At 47.2% G+C, this 17409-nt stretch overlaps 1 protein-coding gene across 1 annotated transcript in view; it reads left to right on the forward strand.

Moving 5' to 3' along the window:
* The first annotated feature begins 6218 nt into the window (after window positions 1–6218).
* Window positions 6219–17409, forward strand: part of LOC120303091 (major histocompatibility complex class I-related gene protein-like) — a 20315-nt gene continuing 9124 nt past the window's right edge. The window contains exons 1-6 of the mRNA XM_039332257.1: window positions 6219–6340; window positions 7369–7602; window positions 12821–13096; window positions 13266–13589; window positions 14580–14660; window positions 16962–17137. Of these exons, the coding sequence (XP_039188191.1) occupies window positions 6268–6340; window positions 7369–7602; window positions 12821–13096; window positions 13266–13589; window positions 14580–14660; window positions 16962–17137 (1164 nt within the window). The 5' untranslated portion in view covers window positions 6219–6267. The remainder of the gene's footprint in view (window positions 6341–7368; window positions 7603–12820; window positions 13097–13265; window positions 13590–14579; window positions 14661–16961; window positions 17138–17409) is intronic.

Consider the following 17409-nt stretch of genomic DNA (forward strand, 5'->3'; position numbering starts at 1 on the left):
ACGTGCTATATCAGAGAGTTTGGGAAAGCGCCCCTTCTGCCCCCTCCCCTGGCTTTCCCCTCTGACAAGCCCTGGGGACAGTGTCCAGACCAGTAATGGCGAACCTTTTAGAGCAGTGGTTCTCAACATTTTTAATGCCGCGACCCCCAACTGGTCATAAGTCGAGCACTACCCAACCGGTCGTACATTGAGGACTACCCAACTGGTCATAAGTTGAGGACTTTCCCTGCCCGGGAGCGCCACGCATGCGTGGTGCCGCCCCCTGCGCCGGCCGAAGCGTAGCAGAATGGGACTTTTGGCGGGCTCAGCAGGGCAGAGGCAGCCTGGACAATTCCTATTGGCTTTTGAAAGCCAATAGAATTAGACTCTATTCAAGAGAGTCTATTCTATTGGCTTTCAAAAACCAACAGAATAAAAGGGAGTAGCACAGCTAAGGAAAAGGGGGAAAAAATGGCAGACTGCATTGTCTGGTGACCCCCATGAAATGGTCATTCGACCCCAAATGGGGTCCCGACCCACAGGTTGAGAACTGCTGTTTTAGAGAGTGCCTAAAAACTGGCCCTGCCCCGCCTGCCCATAGGGCCATTGATTGCCTCCAGGGCCCACCGCAGATCGCCCAGCAGCGCCACGGTGGCCCTGCCCTCGGCCCACGCCCTGCAGCATTAACTGTGGGTGATGGGGTGTGAGGGCAGAGTCTTGTCTACGCTGTCTGGCTGCCATCTCCTTGGCTGCGCTGCTCCGTGTGGGCAACGCTCAGGGGGCGACTCTCCTCCAGGGGGGCTGCTGGTGAGGAGGGGGTCACGGGGGAGGCAAGTCTGGGGCAACGGCATGTGTGCCCACAGAGAAGGCTCCAAGTGCCGCCTCTGGCACCCGTGCCATAGGTTCGCCAACACTGGTCCAGACTCCCAGCTGCGGTTTCTGCATAGTCTTCCAGGGGAGCCCAAGGAAGAGCACCAGCAGCACCAGAGCACCGGCAGCAAAAAAGCCAACACAGTGCTCGGCTGTATTAACAGAGGGATAGAATCAAGATCACGTGAAGTGTTAATACTACTTTATAATAGCTCGGTAAGGCCATGCTTGGAATACTGCATCTAGTTTTGGTCACCACGATGTAAAAAAGATGTTGAGACTCTAAAAAGGGTACAGAGAAGAGCAACAAAGATGATTAGGGGACTGGAGGCTAAAGCATATAAGGAACAGTTGCTGGAATTGGGTATGTCTAGTTTAATGAAGAGAAGGATGAGGGGGGACATGATAGCAGTGTTCCAATATCTCAGGGGCTGCCACAAAGAAGCTATTTTCCAAAGCACCTGAAAGCAGGACAAGAAGCAACGGATGGAAACTAACCAAAGAGAGAAGCAACCTAGAACTAAGGAAAAACTTCCTGGCAGTTATAACAATTAAGCAGTGGAACAACCTGCCTCCAGAAGCGGTGAATGCTCCAACACTGGAAGTTTTTAAGAAGAAACTGGACAGTCATTTGTCCGAAATGGTATAGGGTTTCCTGCCTGAGCAGGGGGTTGGACTAGATGACCTCCAAGGTCCCTTCCAACATTATTATTATTATTATTATTATTATTATTATTATTATTATTATTATTATTATTATTGATCATCGCACAGTCAGCCAGATGTTCAGACTGGATTTGTCTACCTATACTTACCCAGAACCTGGGATAGGCAGATGTGGATGTTTGATGGTATTACAGATATCGTCGCAGGATGGAAGCAGTTCCTAGTAAGGTCGCCTTTTGCAATTGACTAATAGCGAATTTGTCAATGCCAATGGTGTTCAAGTGGTGCTCCAGTTGTTTTGGGATTGCACCCAAGGAGGCTATTACTATTGGTACTACCCTTGCTTGCTTTTGCCACAGTCTTTCTATTTCTATCTGTAGGTCTTTGTATTTTGTTATCTTCTCCAGCTCTTTCTCTTCTATTCTGCTGTCTCCAGGCTTCTTCTCCTTCTCCTTCTTGTTCTTGTTATTGTTATTGTTGTAATCTAGCCTGGAGGATCATGAGAGTCGGGTTGGGGCTCTCACCGAACGGCAGAGGGGCAGGTGGCGTAGCAGCCAAATCCAAGCAAAAGGATTCCTGGCATTTTGCAAGCGCTCCCACAAGTGGCTCTCAAACTCCCTAAAGTGTTTTGGGGCACAGAGGGGCTCAGGCTCCTGACAGGGCGAGGAGGAGGGGCCTTTTGAAGAGCAGAAGTCAAGCTAGGCAAGAGAGAGGCATGCCTGAGTCCCAGGGAGGGAGGAGCAGAGGGGATAAATCCTAGGTCAGGGGTAGGCCACCTTGGCTCTTTTATGACTCGTGGACTTCAACTCCCAGAATTCCTGATCCAGCCATGCTGAGGGGAAAGGGAGAGGTTTCCAAGCTGAGCCATGCTGGCTCAGGAATTCTGGGAATTGAAGTCCATGAGTCATAAAAGAGCCAAGGTTGCCTACCCCTGTCTACATAATCCCTGAGGTTTTCCTAACAGGGACTCCAGGACTGGCCAGCCCTGTGAGATGGAGAATTTTGGAAGGGAGAGAAGAAGCTTTGGGGGACACCCATGGGGTGTGCCCCTTGCCCTGCTCATTGACAAGCCTCAGGGGCTCCTACTGGCAAGGATCCTCACCCCAAACCTCTCCGTGGGATTTGAGAGCAGGAGGACAAGGTGGATCCGACAAGGGGTTTTCCTTTTACTTAGGGGTCCACATCTTGATGCAAAATACCAGAGGAAGGGAGGCGTGGTGGCGCAGTGGTTAAAATGCAGTATTGCAGGCTACTTCTGCTGACCAGCAGTTCAGCAGTTCGATCCTGACCAGCTCAAGATTGACTCAGCCTTCCATCCTTTCAAGGTCGGTAAAATGAGGATCCAGGTTGTTGGGAGGCAAGAGGCTGACTCTGTAAATCGCTTAGAGAGGGCTGTAAAGCGGTATATAAGTCTTAAGTGCTATTGCTAATATGAGAGAGAGAGAGAGAGAGGACTGAAGCCATAGCTCCCCAGATGGCTTAGTAAAGAGACTAAAAGGAGATAGCCCTTCACTCTTTGGGTTAATATGCTTATTGCTCTCCCAGACCCCTTGCGAGTCTAGGTGGAATTGTCGTGCCCTCCGCCAGAGACCTACCCCTGCCACTGGTCCCCATCCTCCTCCCCCTGTCCCACCCTGTTGCCTGGCCACGGGCAATTCACCCAGAGACATTATCCCTGGCCAACTCGTGGCTAGAGGGAACCGGTCCAGGAGGATTGGGGCCACTTGGAGGTTTATCCGTGTCCTCAGGGCCACCTGAGTGGTGCAAATGGGTGCGGAGTCATTTTGTGACTGCTGAAAGGACTGTGTTGTCGATTGGAGGTAGATGATGTCGTATCCCTCCCCCTCTGTTGAGAGAGGGCTGTTCAGTGTTGACACAGATGGCCTCTTTGACCCCTCTTTCAAACCAGCGGTCCTCTCTGTCCAAAATGTGGACTTTGTCAACAGGCTCTCTGTCAACAGAGGGGGAGGGAAAGGACATCTTCTATCTCCAGTCTATAAGCAGTTCCAAAAAGGCTCCACATCCATTTGTACCACTCAGGTGACCCTGAGGACACAGATAAGCCTCCAAATTGTTTTGCCATTGAACTCAAAAGAGCTTTTCACTACTCAATTGAGCCTGAAATTTCTGCTGCTAAGGAAGACATTTGTTCAGTGAACTTTGCCCCACTGGACCACCTTTCCATCCACAAGTTGTTACGTGAATCACGGCAGTTGTTAAGTTAGTAACACAGCTATTGAGTGAATGTGGCTTCCCCATTGAGTCTGCTTGTCAGAAGGTCCCTAAATGTCGAGGACTACCTGTATGGCTACATTTCTACAATAAAGGAAGTCAAAAGGCATATTATTTTAAAAAAAGGAATCTGTCATCATTTCGTACAGCCTCCTAGTAACAAACTGATTGTGAGCTATAAATTCACGGTGTTAACCTTCCAAGCAAAGCTAAACTTTAGGACAGGGGTCCCCAACCCCTGCTCAGTGGACCGGCACTGGGCCACACAAACAAGAGAAGCCCCATCCTTGTGATGCAGGCAGCATGCGAAGCCACACCCCCTCCGGTTGGCAGAAAAACCTCTCTCTACGGAACTGGTCCCTGGTGCCCCAAAGCTTGAGGACCTGCTGCTTTGGGGTGAAGGTTCGTAATTTAAAATGATCAGTTAAAAATAATTTTATAAGACTTCGCTTCAAAAGACTGAGGCCCTCTTTTAATGATTGTTCCCCCCTTCCACCCTAGGAAGTGTTAATACCACTTTAAAATGCCTTGGTAAGGCCACACATGGAATACTGCATCCAGTTTTGATCATTACGATGTAAAACAAAAATGTTGAGACCCTAGAAGGAGTGCAGAGAAGAGCAACAAAGATGATTAGGGGACTGGAGGCTAAAACATATAAGGAACGGTTGCTGGAATTGGGTATGTCTAGTTTAACGAAGAGAAGGACAAGGGGGGACATGATAGCAGTATTCCAATATCTCAAGGGCTTCCATAAAGAAGAGGGAGTCAAGCGCCTGAAGGCAGGACAAGAAGCAATGGATGGAAACTAACCAAAGAGAGAAGCAACCTAGAACTAAGGAGAAACTTCAATTAACCAGTGGAACAACTTGCCTCCAGAAGTTGTGAATACTCCAACACTAGAAGTTTTTAAGAAGAAGTTGGACAATCATTTATCTGAAATGGTATAGGGCAGTGTTTCTCAACCTTGACAATTTTAAGGCATGTGGACTTCAACTCCCAGAATTCCACAGCCAGCAATGCTGGCTGTGGAATTCTGGGAATTGAAGTCCACATGCCTTAAAACTGTCAAGGTTGAGAAACACTGGTATAGGGTTTCCTGCCTGAGCAGGGGGTTGGACTAGGAGAAACATGGTTCCGATCTGATAGGTAGTGCTGTGGAAGCGCCAAAAATACACTAAAGTGACAATTATCTATCTATCTATCTATCTATCTATCTATCTATCTATCTATCTATCTATGTGTGGGGGGAGGGTTGTAACATTTTATGAAAGCCAGAAGTGTTTACATGCCATAAAGCACCTTTTATGGGCCTGTTGTGGTGTCATATAGTTGTTCTTAGGTCCCGGATTACCTCTGTATACCACACGGAGCATGCTATGCTCTGTCCTGCCCTGCCCTGCCCTGCCCTACCCTACTCTACCAGACCCTACCATACCAGACCCTACCCTATCATAACCTACCCTACCCTACCCTATCATACCCTACCCTACCCTATTCTACATACCCACCCTACCCTACTCTACCATACCAACCATACCCTAACATACCATATATTACCCTTCCCTACCTTATCCCACAATACCCTACCCTACCCTAACAACCATACCGTACCATACCCTACCCTAACATACCATACCAACCATCTCTAACATACCATATCCTACCCTTCTCTACCCTATCCCACCATACCCAACCCTACCCTGCCATACCACACCATACCCTACCATACCCTAGTCTAACCTACCATACCCTACCCTACCCTACCAACCATACCCTAACGTACCATACCCTACCCTTCTCTACCCTATCCTACCCTACCCTACCCTGCCATACCATACCATACCCTAACACACCATACCATACCATACCATACCATACCATACCATACCATACCATACCCTCCAAGATCCCCCCAACATCATCATCACCACCACCACCACGATGATGATGATGATGATGATGATTTAAACATGAACCTCAGTCAACTGAACATTCAGATTGGCTGGCGCTGATGGTTGACACGGGTTGCTACCAGCATCCTAGGTGTCAACCAGGTACCTCCTTAAAATATAAGATAATGATGATGATGATTGATGTGTCCTGGCTGCAGCCATGGGAAGAGTGGTGGGAATGGAAAAACAGATGGGAATACCTGGAGTGTGTGTGTGGGGGGGGGGGGGGGAGAGGATGGAAAGGGGATCCATCGTAGGATGGAGAGATTGTCCTGTCTCCTCCTCCTAGATCTGACTCTTCCAGGATGGGACGGGTCCAATCTGGCTCAGTTCCCAGCAACGGGCGAAGCCTGTCAGGTACCACCTTAGTCTGGACCCGCTCTGAAGTTCTCCCCCCCTCATCACCTCTCTAAAACCTCATTTATCGGGTGGCGCCCTGGGGCTTGGCTGATGGGCTGGGGGGGCGGAGAATTTCAGCGGAGCTCCGGGGGGGGGGAGGAGGGGGCGGAGCGGAGAGAAAGTGGCTTCGGTTGGGAAAGTCAAATGTCCGGGAGGGTGGAAGAAGATGCCACCATGCCCGGCGTGCCTCTTGGTCCTGGGGGCGGCGCTGGGGGTCTCCGTGCCGGGGGACTGCTGCGGTGAGTGGGGTGGGTACAAGCCGAAAGGGAGGGGCAGAGCCTGTCCTGGGCCGGGTCTCTCCCCTCCCCTCCCCTCCCCTCCCTCTCGCAAGCCGCTTCCTTCCCAGGTGCTTCGCCAAGCCTCGTTAAAAAAAAAAACTGCTCGGATTTCCTTTGGAGTCAGTTCGAATTTTGTTTCTGAGAAAGTGAAAAGAGAACACCGTTCGGAGCGGGGAAGGAAGAGGAGGAGGGGGGCGGCTACGGGCGAGTTCCCGGAAGGATTGGATCGCGGGGCGGGGGGGGGAGGAAGCACCAAGGGCGCGTGTGCCCTTCCTGCGTCTCTCTCTCCCCCCCCTTACTTCCCCCCCCCCGTCCCAAACTCTTTCGCGCTTCGTTTAAGTCGTTTTAATGCTTTTTTGGTAATCGGTTCGCGTTTGTTTCGGGGGAAAGGGAAAGTGAAAGGGAATGTTCAGAGCGGGGCGGCGCCCGCCCGCGCGCGCGCGTGTGTGTTGGGGGAAAGCAGAAAGGGAGAAGGCGTAGCGTGTCCTGCCCCCCCCCTCACTCTCTCTCTCTCTCTCCCCCCCCCCATCTTCTGCTCACCTGGCAAGCTGGCTTCAGGCTCTTCTCCAACAAACTGAAACAAATTATTAGGCTGGATCTCTCTCTCTCTCTGTGTCTCTCTTCTTGTCCTGCCTTCAGGTGCTTTAGAGAATAGCTTGACTCCCTCTTCTTTGTGGCAGCCCCTGAGATATTGGAACACAGCTATCATGTCCCCCCTCGTCCTTCTCTTCATTAGACTAGACATACCCAATTCCAGCAGCCTTTCCTTATATACTTTAGCCTCCAGTCCCCTAATCATCTTTGTTGCTCTTCTCTGTACTCTTTCTAGAGTCTCAACATCTTTTCTCCCAAGCACATCCGAAAGAGGGTAGACCACTTTGTTCTGGTGGCACTGTGGGGAGGGAGACAATAAAATGTGACAATAAAATGTTGGAGGGTCTGGAGCTGCAGCGCAGACCCCCCCTAATTCTACCCTTCTCCCTTCCCAGGCTCTCCCTCACACTTCCTGCGTTATTCCTACCTGCATTTGTCAGAGCCCAGCCGGTTCTTAGTTTGGGGCAAACTGGACGACCAGCCCATCATTCACTTTGACAGCCTCACCGGGAGGGTGGAGACTCTGGTGTGCTGGATGGAGGAGGTGAAGGAGGGGACCTTTCTGCCTGTTGAGTGGGTCTTCAGGAGCGATCTGGAGAATTTGTCAAATCTCAACAACCTCAATGAAGGTGAGAAGAGGTCCTACTACATTTGATGTCCAGGTTAGACTTTCTTTCCTGCAAAGGTATGCCCCCCCCCCTCCTCACCCACATTTTGTCCCACACTTTAGACCTTCTTCATGGTCCAGTCGCTATACCAAAACAGTTAATTGCAGGGATCACTAAAAGATTCATTCAATTTTGCAGGTACTAAGATTGTTGGACGAGCAGGCACAAAAACAGCCAGGGAAATGATTGAAGCTTGGGAAATAGGCTCCTTGTCAGTCCACAGGAGTGCTAATTTACCCCCAGTGTATCAAGTACTTAAGCAGCAAAGGCTGGGCAACACAAGCAAACAACAGCTAATAACTTAAAAGTGGGCCATCCACACACCCAAATCAACATCTAAAAAGCCACTTACAACAGGCACTATAAATACTCCACAAAGAACAGTGCATACTCTGCTAGAGAAGTTCCCTGAAGATGGGCTCCAGCATGAATCTGAAAACTTGGAAGGCAAAACTCAATTTTGATCATCACAATGTAAAAAAGATGTTGAGACTCTAGAACAGTGGTTCTCAACCTTTCTAATGCCGTGACCCCATAATACAGTTCCCCATGTTGTGGTGACCCCCAAATGGGTGTGGCCACCAATAAGAGGGAGTAGGACAGCTAGGGAAAAGGGAAAAAAATGGCGGACAGGTGGTTTGGCGACCCCCGTGAAATGGTCATTCGACCCCAAATGGGGTCCCGACCCACAGGTTGAGAACCACTGCTCTAGAAAGAGTGCAGAGAAGAGCAACAAAGATAATCAGGGGACTGGAGGCGAAAAAATACTGAAATTTGGTATGTCTAGTTTAATGAAGAGATGACATGATAGCAGCCTTCCAGTATCTCAGGGGCTGCCCCAAAGAAGAGGGAGTCAAGCTATTCTCTAAAGCGCCTGAAGGCAGGACAAGAAGCAACAGATGGAAATTAATCAAGAAGAGAAGCAACCTAGAACTAAGGAGAAATTTTCTGACAATTAGAATGTAATGAAGCTAAGAAAAAGACTCAGGCATTTCTTGAGCAGAGGTTTGAAGCTGCAGGACACAGCTTGACAAACTGAGTTTATTGCTTCTTATATACTTTTTACATACATAGGCTTTTACATTAAATGCTGACATTTTACATTCATAAGTTTAACCTTTAGATGCTGACATAAAGTTTCTTTATTGGAAAATTCCTTCATATAAGCAACTATTTTCTAGTAATATATTACTTGTTCAGAGACCAGGTAAAGACAAATAAAGGGAGATGAAAGATAGGAAGAGATAAGAGGGAACTTAAGCATATTATTTATTTAGATAGGTAAGGTATTAAGTCAAAAGGGGATGACCTTTTGGCTGCTTCCTTGGGACAAAGGGTATCAAAAGGTTATGAGGTTTGTGGGGGGGGGGGGAAGCATGGCAGTTTGCTGCACGTGCAGTTTTCCCCACATTAGAACAATTAACCGGTGGAACAACTTGCCTCCACAAGCTGTGAATGCTCCAACACTGGAGGTTTTTAAGAAGAGACTGGACAACCATTTGTCTGAAATGGTACAGGGTTTCCTGCCTGAGCAGGGGTTGGACTAGAATACCTCCAAGGTCCCTTCCAATTCTATTATTTTTATTTTTATTAAATAATAATAATAATAATAATAATAATAATAATTATTATTATTATTATTATTAGTCCAGATTGCATCACTTTCTTCTCTATGGGATTAAGACTGGAAGGACTAAGACACAGGTCAGCAACCAGCAGCTCTGGAGCCTCATGCAGCTCTTTGAGCCTTCCCCTGTGGCTCCCAGCCTTCTCTGCCATTTGCAGAGAGAGACAGAGACAGAGAGAGGCACTTGCGCTTTCCTGCTTCGCTGTCTGTCTCTGTCTGTCTCTGTCTGTCTGTCTGTCTGTCTGTCTGTCTGTCTGTCTGTCTCTCTCTCTCTCTCTCTCTTTCTGTGTTTGTGTGTGTGTGTGTGCATGTAAAAGAGAGTAGACTCACGGTGTTCTCCAAGGAGCTGAAAAGCTTATTGGGTGGGGCTCCTCCCTTTGCTGCCTCTCTACAGGAAGCAGGAAGGGCAGGAGAGAGCTAGCTAGCCCAGCTATGCTGACTCAAGAATTCTGGGAGTTGAAGTCCATGAGTCATAAAAGAGCCGAGGTTGCCTACCCCTGAGCTTGTTGGAGAACAGCTTGAAGCCAGCTTGCCAGGTGAGCAGAAGATTGGAGAGAGGGAGAGGGAGAGAGAGAGAAAGAGAGGGAGAAAGAGAGGGAGGGAGGGAGAGAGAGAGAGAGAGAGGAAAGAGAGAGAGAGAGAGAAGAAGAAGAAGACTGGCAGACCAAGGGCAGAAAGAGAGAGAGGGAGAGGGGGAGAGAGAGGGAGGGAGGGAGGAAGAGAGAGAGAGAGAGAGAGACCCTTTTGATATCTAAAATGCAGAACAGACTGATTTATAGTTGGTAGACCGGGTGCCTAACCCAACAGGTAAGATAGATAGATAGATAGATAGATAGATAGATAGATAGATAGATACCTATAATAAAGGTAAAAAAGTATATATGCAGTGTTATTTTCATTTTAGATATCAAAAGGGTTTTGCAGCTCCCAGTGTTTTGTTTTCGGTGAAAAACGGGTCCAAGTGGCTCTGTGAGTGTTTTGGGTTGCCTACCCCTGGACTAAGAGATTGGGGCTCCCTCTGCTGGCCAGATGAGGGCAAGGCTCCTTGCCTGAGATTCCTTAATGGCCCCCAATGAAAGAGAAAAGGGCCTGAGGAGAGGAAAACAAGCTAGTCCTCAAATAACACAACGTTTAGTGACCATTGTTAAGATATTTAAAATGTAATAGGTGGAGCAGTGGAGGGTTGGACAAATGAATCAGAACAGATAGGTATAGCTGATTGACTAAAGAGTGCTGGCCACTACCTGAGGGAATCTTAGCTGTGATTGGTTGCCTGGAGTGAAAAGGGGGAGGTTCTTGATTTACCTGACGATGCTCCTGTTTGCTGCTCTTTTTTTTTTTTTTTTACTGTAAATATATTTATGTAAAATTTCAGATTCCTGTCAGCATCTTCGACTCTATTTGGTCTGTGGTCGTGTAATTCCCTGACATCATTCGCCGATACGATGACACTGGAAAAATGATTTATGACCGTTTATTCTATTCTTATTCCATTCCATTCCACCTCCATCCCATTCCCATTCCCTATTCTATTCTATTCTATTCTATTCTATTCTATTCTATTCTATTCTATTCTATTCTATTCTATTCTATTCTATTCTTTCACTTAACAAATGTGACAAGAAAGGTCAAAACTCAACCAATTTCTCAATTAACAACATAAATTTGGGTTCAGTTGTAGTCATAAGTTACTTAATAATAATAATGATAAAGTTGGAAGGGACCTTGGAGGTCATCTCGTCCAACCCCCTGCTCAGGCAAGAAGCCCTATACCATTTCAGACAAATGGCTGTCCAGTTTCTTCTTAAAAACTTCCAGTGTTGGCGCATTCACCACTTCTGGAGGCAGGTTGTTTTACTGGTTAATTGTTCTAACTGTCAGGAAGTTTCTCTTTAGTTCTAGGTTGCTTCTCTCCTTGATGAGTTTCCATCCGTTGCTTCTTGTCCTGCCTTCAGGTGCTTTGGAGAATAGCTTGACTCCCTCTTCTTTGGGGCAGCCCCTGAGATATTGGAACACTGCTATCATGTCCCCCCTTGTCCTTCTCTTCATTAAACTAGACATCCCAATTCCAGCAACCGTTCCTTATATATTTTAGCCTCCAGTCCCCTAATCATCTTTGTTGCTCTTCTCTGTACTCTTTCTAGAGTCTCAACATCTTTTTTACATCGTGGTGACCAAAACTGGATGCAGTATTCCAAGTGTGGCCTTACCAAGGCATTGTAAAGTGGTATTAATACTTCACGTGATCTTGAGTCTATCCCTCTGTTAATGCAGCCTAGCACTGTACTGGCCTTTTTGGCAGCTGCAGCACACTGCTGGCTCATATTTAAGTGATTGTCCACTAGGACTCCGAGATCCCTCTCATAGTTACTACTATTTACCTTTAAAGCCCTATATGGCTCAGGGCCAGGCTATTTGTGAGACCGCCTTCTACCTCATAGTTCCCTTCGTCTGGTTAGATCCCACAGGCTGGGCCTCCTTCAGGTCCCGTCGGCCAAGCAGTGCCATTTGGCAGGGCCGCGGGCTTTCTCTGTGATGGCGCCCACGTCTTGGAACCAGCTCTCCCCGGAGATTAGGACCACTCCCACCCTGTTGGTTTTCCGTAAGCTGCTTAAGACCTGGCTTTTCCGGCAGGCCTGGGGTTTATAAAATCTGACCCCTGGATGACTGTCATTGTATTGTTTGTTTTGTCATGTTATATGGTGCTTTTATTGTTAGCCGCCCAGAGTCCTGCGGGAGTGGGGCGGCTTATAAATTTTAAAAATAAATAAATAAATAAATAAATATTGAGCAGGGCATCCCCTATACTATACATACACATTTGGTTTTTCTTGCCTAAATGTAGAACCTTACTTTTTTCACCATTGAATTTCATTTTGTTAGATAGTGCCCAGTGTTCAAGTCTGTCCAGATCCTCCTATATCCTAAGCCTGTCTACTGGAGTGTTGGTTATTCCTGCCAGCTTGGTGTCATCTGCAAATTTGATGAGTTCCCCATCTATCCCCTTGTCCAGATCGTTGATGAAGATGTTGAAGAGCACTGGGCCCAGAACAGAGCCCTGGGGCACCCCACTACACACTTCCCTCCACATAGATGCGGTTCTATTGAGGACCACACACTGAGTACGACTGGTCAGCCAGCTACGGATCCATCTGGTGGTGATGCTATTTAACCCGCATTTTTCTATCTTATCGAGTAGTAGGTTGTGATCTACTTTGTCAAATGCCTTACTGAAGTCTAAGTACATTAAAACATGAAGCTCTGAGTTCCATTTCTGCACCCCACTGGAGGAGTTTCCTTCCATGCTTAGCACTTAACCACTGGCTCACTTAGCGACAGAAAAGTTTGGCTCAGTGATGGTCGGATGTCAAGGATCATCTTTAATTTAACAACTGTGGTTGTTAATTTAACAACTGTGCTATCAAAGGTAGCAAGAAAAGTGGTAAAATGGGGTGAAACTCAGCCAACATAAATTCTGGGCCCAAATTGTCGTAAGTAGAGGACTACCTATACTGGATCCTTCTCATCCATCCCTCTTTGGATCTCTTTTAGAGCTTCATACCTGGCAGGCAATTGTGGGCTGTGAGCTCAGGAAAGATGGGAAGAATGATGGATTTTTCCGCTATGGCTATGATGGGATGGACTTCCTCAGCTTCAAGAAGGAGACCCCCAGATGGGTGGCAGATCAGCGCCAGGCTGAGAAGGTCAAGGAGAAGTGGGAGGATCATCCAGAGCGGTCCCAGGAAAATAAATTTTACCTGGAGAAGAGCTGCATCAAGTTGCTGCGGAGGTACCTGTCCTACAAGAAGGAGGCTCTGGAGAAGACAGGTGAGTGACCAAATAGCAATAGCACTTAGATGTATATACTGCTTCATAATGCTTTTTACACCCCTCTCTGAGTGGTTTACAGAGTCAGCATCTTGCTCCCAACAATTTGGGCCCTCATTTTTACTGACCTCGGCACTGACCTTTTTCTGCTATTAAATTACCTGGCCAGAAAATCCTGGGAATTGTGTTGCTGCTGTTTCTGCAAAGCCCCCAAAAGGGAAGGTGACCCACAAGCTGATTAATGACAGCCAGGAGATCCTCGTCTGCGAGGCCTATGGCTTCTACCCCACGGAGATCCAGGTCAACTGGACGAGGGATGGAGAGAACTGGGAACAAGGAATCATCCGTAGGAATGTGACCCCCAACTCAGATGGGACCTACTATGTCTGGATCGGCATTAAGATCAATCCCGAGGAGAGGAACCGTTCTCATTGTCACCTGAAGCATGAAGGCTTGGAGGAGCCCCTGGTATTGGCTTTCAAGGAGGAAACGGGTAAGAGGCTGAGCTAAAATGACATGTAGAAGTGTCCATAGAGATTCTGCATCAACCAGATCATGGTTGTCCCAAAGTTGCTTTTCAAAAGGCAACTGGGCTTTCTTAGCCACCTTTGGGACATGTAGATGTAGATACTTCAGCATGTTGGAAAGTATAGGGAGAGGAATGTTACATTTTCTGTCTTTATCATTACAAGCTGGAAAACAGGAAGTATAGTCTTGCATTTAGTCATGAGAGAGAAGTGATTTTTGACAGGCGGGCTGGAAGTGGGAATTTAAGGACAAGGTATGAAGGTTCATATGGTAAGGTAGGGTAGGGTAGGTAGGGCTTGGTACAGCAGGGTAAGGTATGGTAAGGTATGGTAGGGTAGGGTAGGGTATGGTGGGATAAGTTAGGGAAGGGTAGGGTATGGTACGTTAGGGTATGGTTGGTATGGTAGGGTAGGGTAGGGTATGGTATGGTAGGTTAGACTAGGGTAGGGTATGGTAAGGTATGGCAGGGTAGGGTGGGGTATGGTGGGATAGGGTAGAGAAGGGTAGGGTATGGTATGTTAGGGTATGGTTGGTATGGTATGGTATGTTAGGGTAGGGTAGGGTAGGGTAGGGTATGGTGGGATAAGGTTGGGAAGTGTAAGGTATGGTATGTTAAACTATGGTTGGTATGGTAGGGTAGGGTATCATAGGGTAGGTCTGGTATGGTAGGGTCTGGTAGATTAGGATAGGACAGGACAGGGCAGGGCAGGGCAGAGCATAGCATGCTTGGTGTAGTATACAGAGGTAGTCCGGGACCTAAGAACAACCATATGAAACCACCACAGGCCCAGAAATGGTGCTTTATGGCATGTAAACACTTCTGGCTTTCATAAAATGTTACAACCCTGCCCCCACACATAGATAGATAGATAGATAGATAGATAGATAGATAGATAGATAGATAGATAGATAGATAGATAATTGTCACTTTACTGTATTTTTGGCTCTTCCACAGCCCTATCTATCAATCAAGATTTGTGGATTTCTGTGGGAATTGCAGTCACGATCTTGGGAATTGGGATTCTACTCTTCATATGTAAGTGAAACAAACACATCCACTGACTTGCACTCCTGTGTTGACTTTGCTGGTATGACATCCTCTCTGCGAGTTTCGCCTGTCGTCCCCCAAACCCCCTTCCCCACAAACAGCATTTGGAACAAGAGTCTGAAAGGAGGAAGAAACCATGCAGCCATTTTCCCATTTCCTATATATGTTTCAAAATGTTCCACCTTCCTGTTTGGGAGGGAGCCTCTTTGCCTTCAGTGGGCTTCCTCCAGAGGAGAAAATGTCAGGGGCTCAGGAATCGAAGAAAAGTCCAACAAATGATCTGGGAAGCACTAGAAATCCATAATCTTGCACTTGAAGAAGAGTTCAGGTGGAAGGTGGGAGTGATGGAGGGAGGGAGGGACCCCTTGTCTTCTTCCCCCACTTGCACTCACAAGACCATAACAGGGAAGAAGGTCCAGCAGAAGCTGCTGCTTGCTCTGCTCCCAATCAGCAGAGACGGAGGATGGATGTGGGCCATGTGTCTCCTCAGTGGAGCGTCACCAAATGTGGCTCAGCACAAGCTTGTGATTTTCTCAGTAACACTGAAGAAGGGCTCTGCCATTTCCTTCTTCCAGGACAGTGGTTCTCCACCTGTGGGTCGGGACCCCATTTGGGGTCGAACGACCATTTCACGGGGGTCGCCAAACAACGCAGTCCGCCATTTTTTCCCCCTTTTCCTTAGCTGTGCTACTCCCTTTTATTCTATTGGCTTTTGAAAGTCAATAGAATAGACTCTCTTGAATAGAGTCTAATTCTATTGGCTTTCCAAAGCCAATAGGAATTGTCCAGGCTGTCTCTGCCCTGCTGAGCCCGCCAAAAGTCCCAGTCTGCAAACGGTGCTGCACCAGTTGAGTACTCCTCGACTTACGACCGGTTGAGTAGTCCTCGGCTTACGACCGGTTGGGGGTCGCGGCATTAAAAAGGTTGAGAACCACTGTCCCAGGAGGTGCCTTTGGACTTGTTTGCAATTTATGCGTCTCCCTTGCCAGTCTCAGGAACACACGCTAAACTAATCAGACCCAGCCTAGCCTTTCAAGATCAGCCAAGGTTGCTGGTTTTTCCGTCTGTCTAGGTTGCGAATGGGAGTGTAATGATCAAGGCCTGGAGACTAAAACATATGAAGAACAGCTGTGGGACTTGGGTTTGGCTAGTCTAAAGAAAAGAAGAAACAGGAATGACATGACAGCAGCATTCCAGTATCTGAGGGGCTGCCACAAAGAAGAGGGGGTCAAACTATTCTCCAAAGCACCTGAAGGCAGGACAAGAAGCAATAGATGGAAACTAACCAAGGAGAGAAGCAACCTGGAACTAAGGAGAAACTTCCTGACAGTTAGAACAATTAACCAGTGGAGCAACCTGACTCCAGAAATCGTGGGCGCTCCATCACTGGAGGTTTTTAAGAAGACGCTGAACAATCACTTGTCTGAGATGGTATAGGTTCTCCTGCTTGAGCAGGGGGCTGGACTAGAAGACCTCCAAGGTCCCTTCCAACTTCTATTCTATTCTATTCTATTCTATTCTATTCTATTCTATTCTATTCTATTCTATTCTATTCTATTCTATTCTATTCATTTCTGTTTGTTTCTGTTTCTGTTTCTGTTTCTGTTTCTATTCTATTCTATTCTATTCTATTCTATTCTATTCATTTCTGTTTGTTTCTGTTTCTGTTTCTGTTTCTGTTTCTATTCTATTCTATTCTATTCTATTCTATTCTATTCTATTCTATTCTATTCTATTCTATTCTATTCTATTCTATTCCTATTCCTATTCCATTCCATTCGTTTTGGTTTCTGTTTGTTCCTATTCTATTCTATTCTATTCTATTCTATTCTATTCTATTCTATTCTATTCTATTCTATTCTATTCTATTCTATTCTATTCTATTCTTAAGTGTATTCAGTCTTATACCAATAACAGAATTCCCGAAGGTTTAGCATCATTGCTTAAAAGTCACTAGCCAAATAACAGCATTGCAAGGCACCTTGGAGGTAACAACAACAACAACAATAAAGCTGGAAGGGACCTTGGAGGTCGTCTAGTCCAACCCCCTGCTCAGGCCAGAAGCCCTATACCATTTCAGACAAAGGGTTGTCCACTCTCTTCTTAAAAGCCTCCAGTGTTGGAGCACCCACAACTTCTGGAGACAGGTTGTTCCACTGATTAATGAGCCCTTATGGCCCAGTGGTTAGAATGCAGTATTGCAGCATGAGTCCTTCTCTATCTGAGGCAGGAGCTGCTGCCCCCCCCCCCCAAATTAGCCCCCTATCCTCTCTTTTTGCCATCTATCAGACATGCGGCGGAGACATCTATTAGACATGTGGCGGAGATGTAAAAGAATTCGCTATCAGGAAGTGAGATCTTCGCTTGGTGACATTCCTTTAGAAAATGTTTCTGTTTCCTCTCCTTCTGGCAAAGAAGATGATATTCAACCAGAATCATTGCCCCAATCTGAAGTAACCTTGGAGGTGAGTCTGACTGTTGCTGAAGTCTATGTGAGATGCAAAACTCCGGGCTTGGGAGATACCAAGAACCAAGACTATTAAGGTGTTAGGTGGGGGAACATTCATCCCCAAAGTCATTCTAAGGCAACCATGAAAGGGACTGTGGGCTGCTTGGGTCTCCTCTGGGGTTCAGCCCCTCCTGCTGGAGGCCCTGTGATTGGCTGCTGGGCAGGGAAGATCCAGCCCAGCTGAGCCTCTCACACCTATCAGCTCTGAGGGAGGAGAATGAGGCAGGA

This window comes from Crotalus tigris, unplaced genomic scaffold, assembly GCF_016545835.1.
Source record: "Crotalus tigris isolate CLP2741 ecotype Arizona unplaced genomic scaffold, ASM1654583v1 scf7180000024460.1087499, whole genome shotgun sequence".
In the NCBI taxonomy this organism is placed as follows: domain Eukaryota; kingdom Metazoa; phylum Chordata; class Lepidosauria; order Squamata; family Viperidae; genus Crotalus; species Crotalus tigris.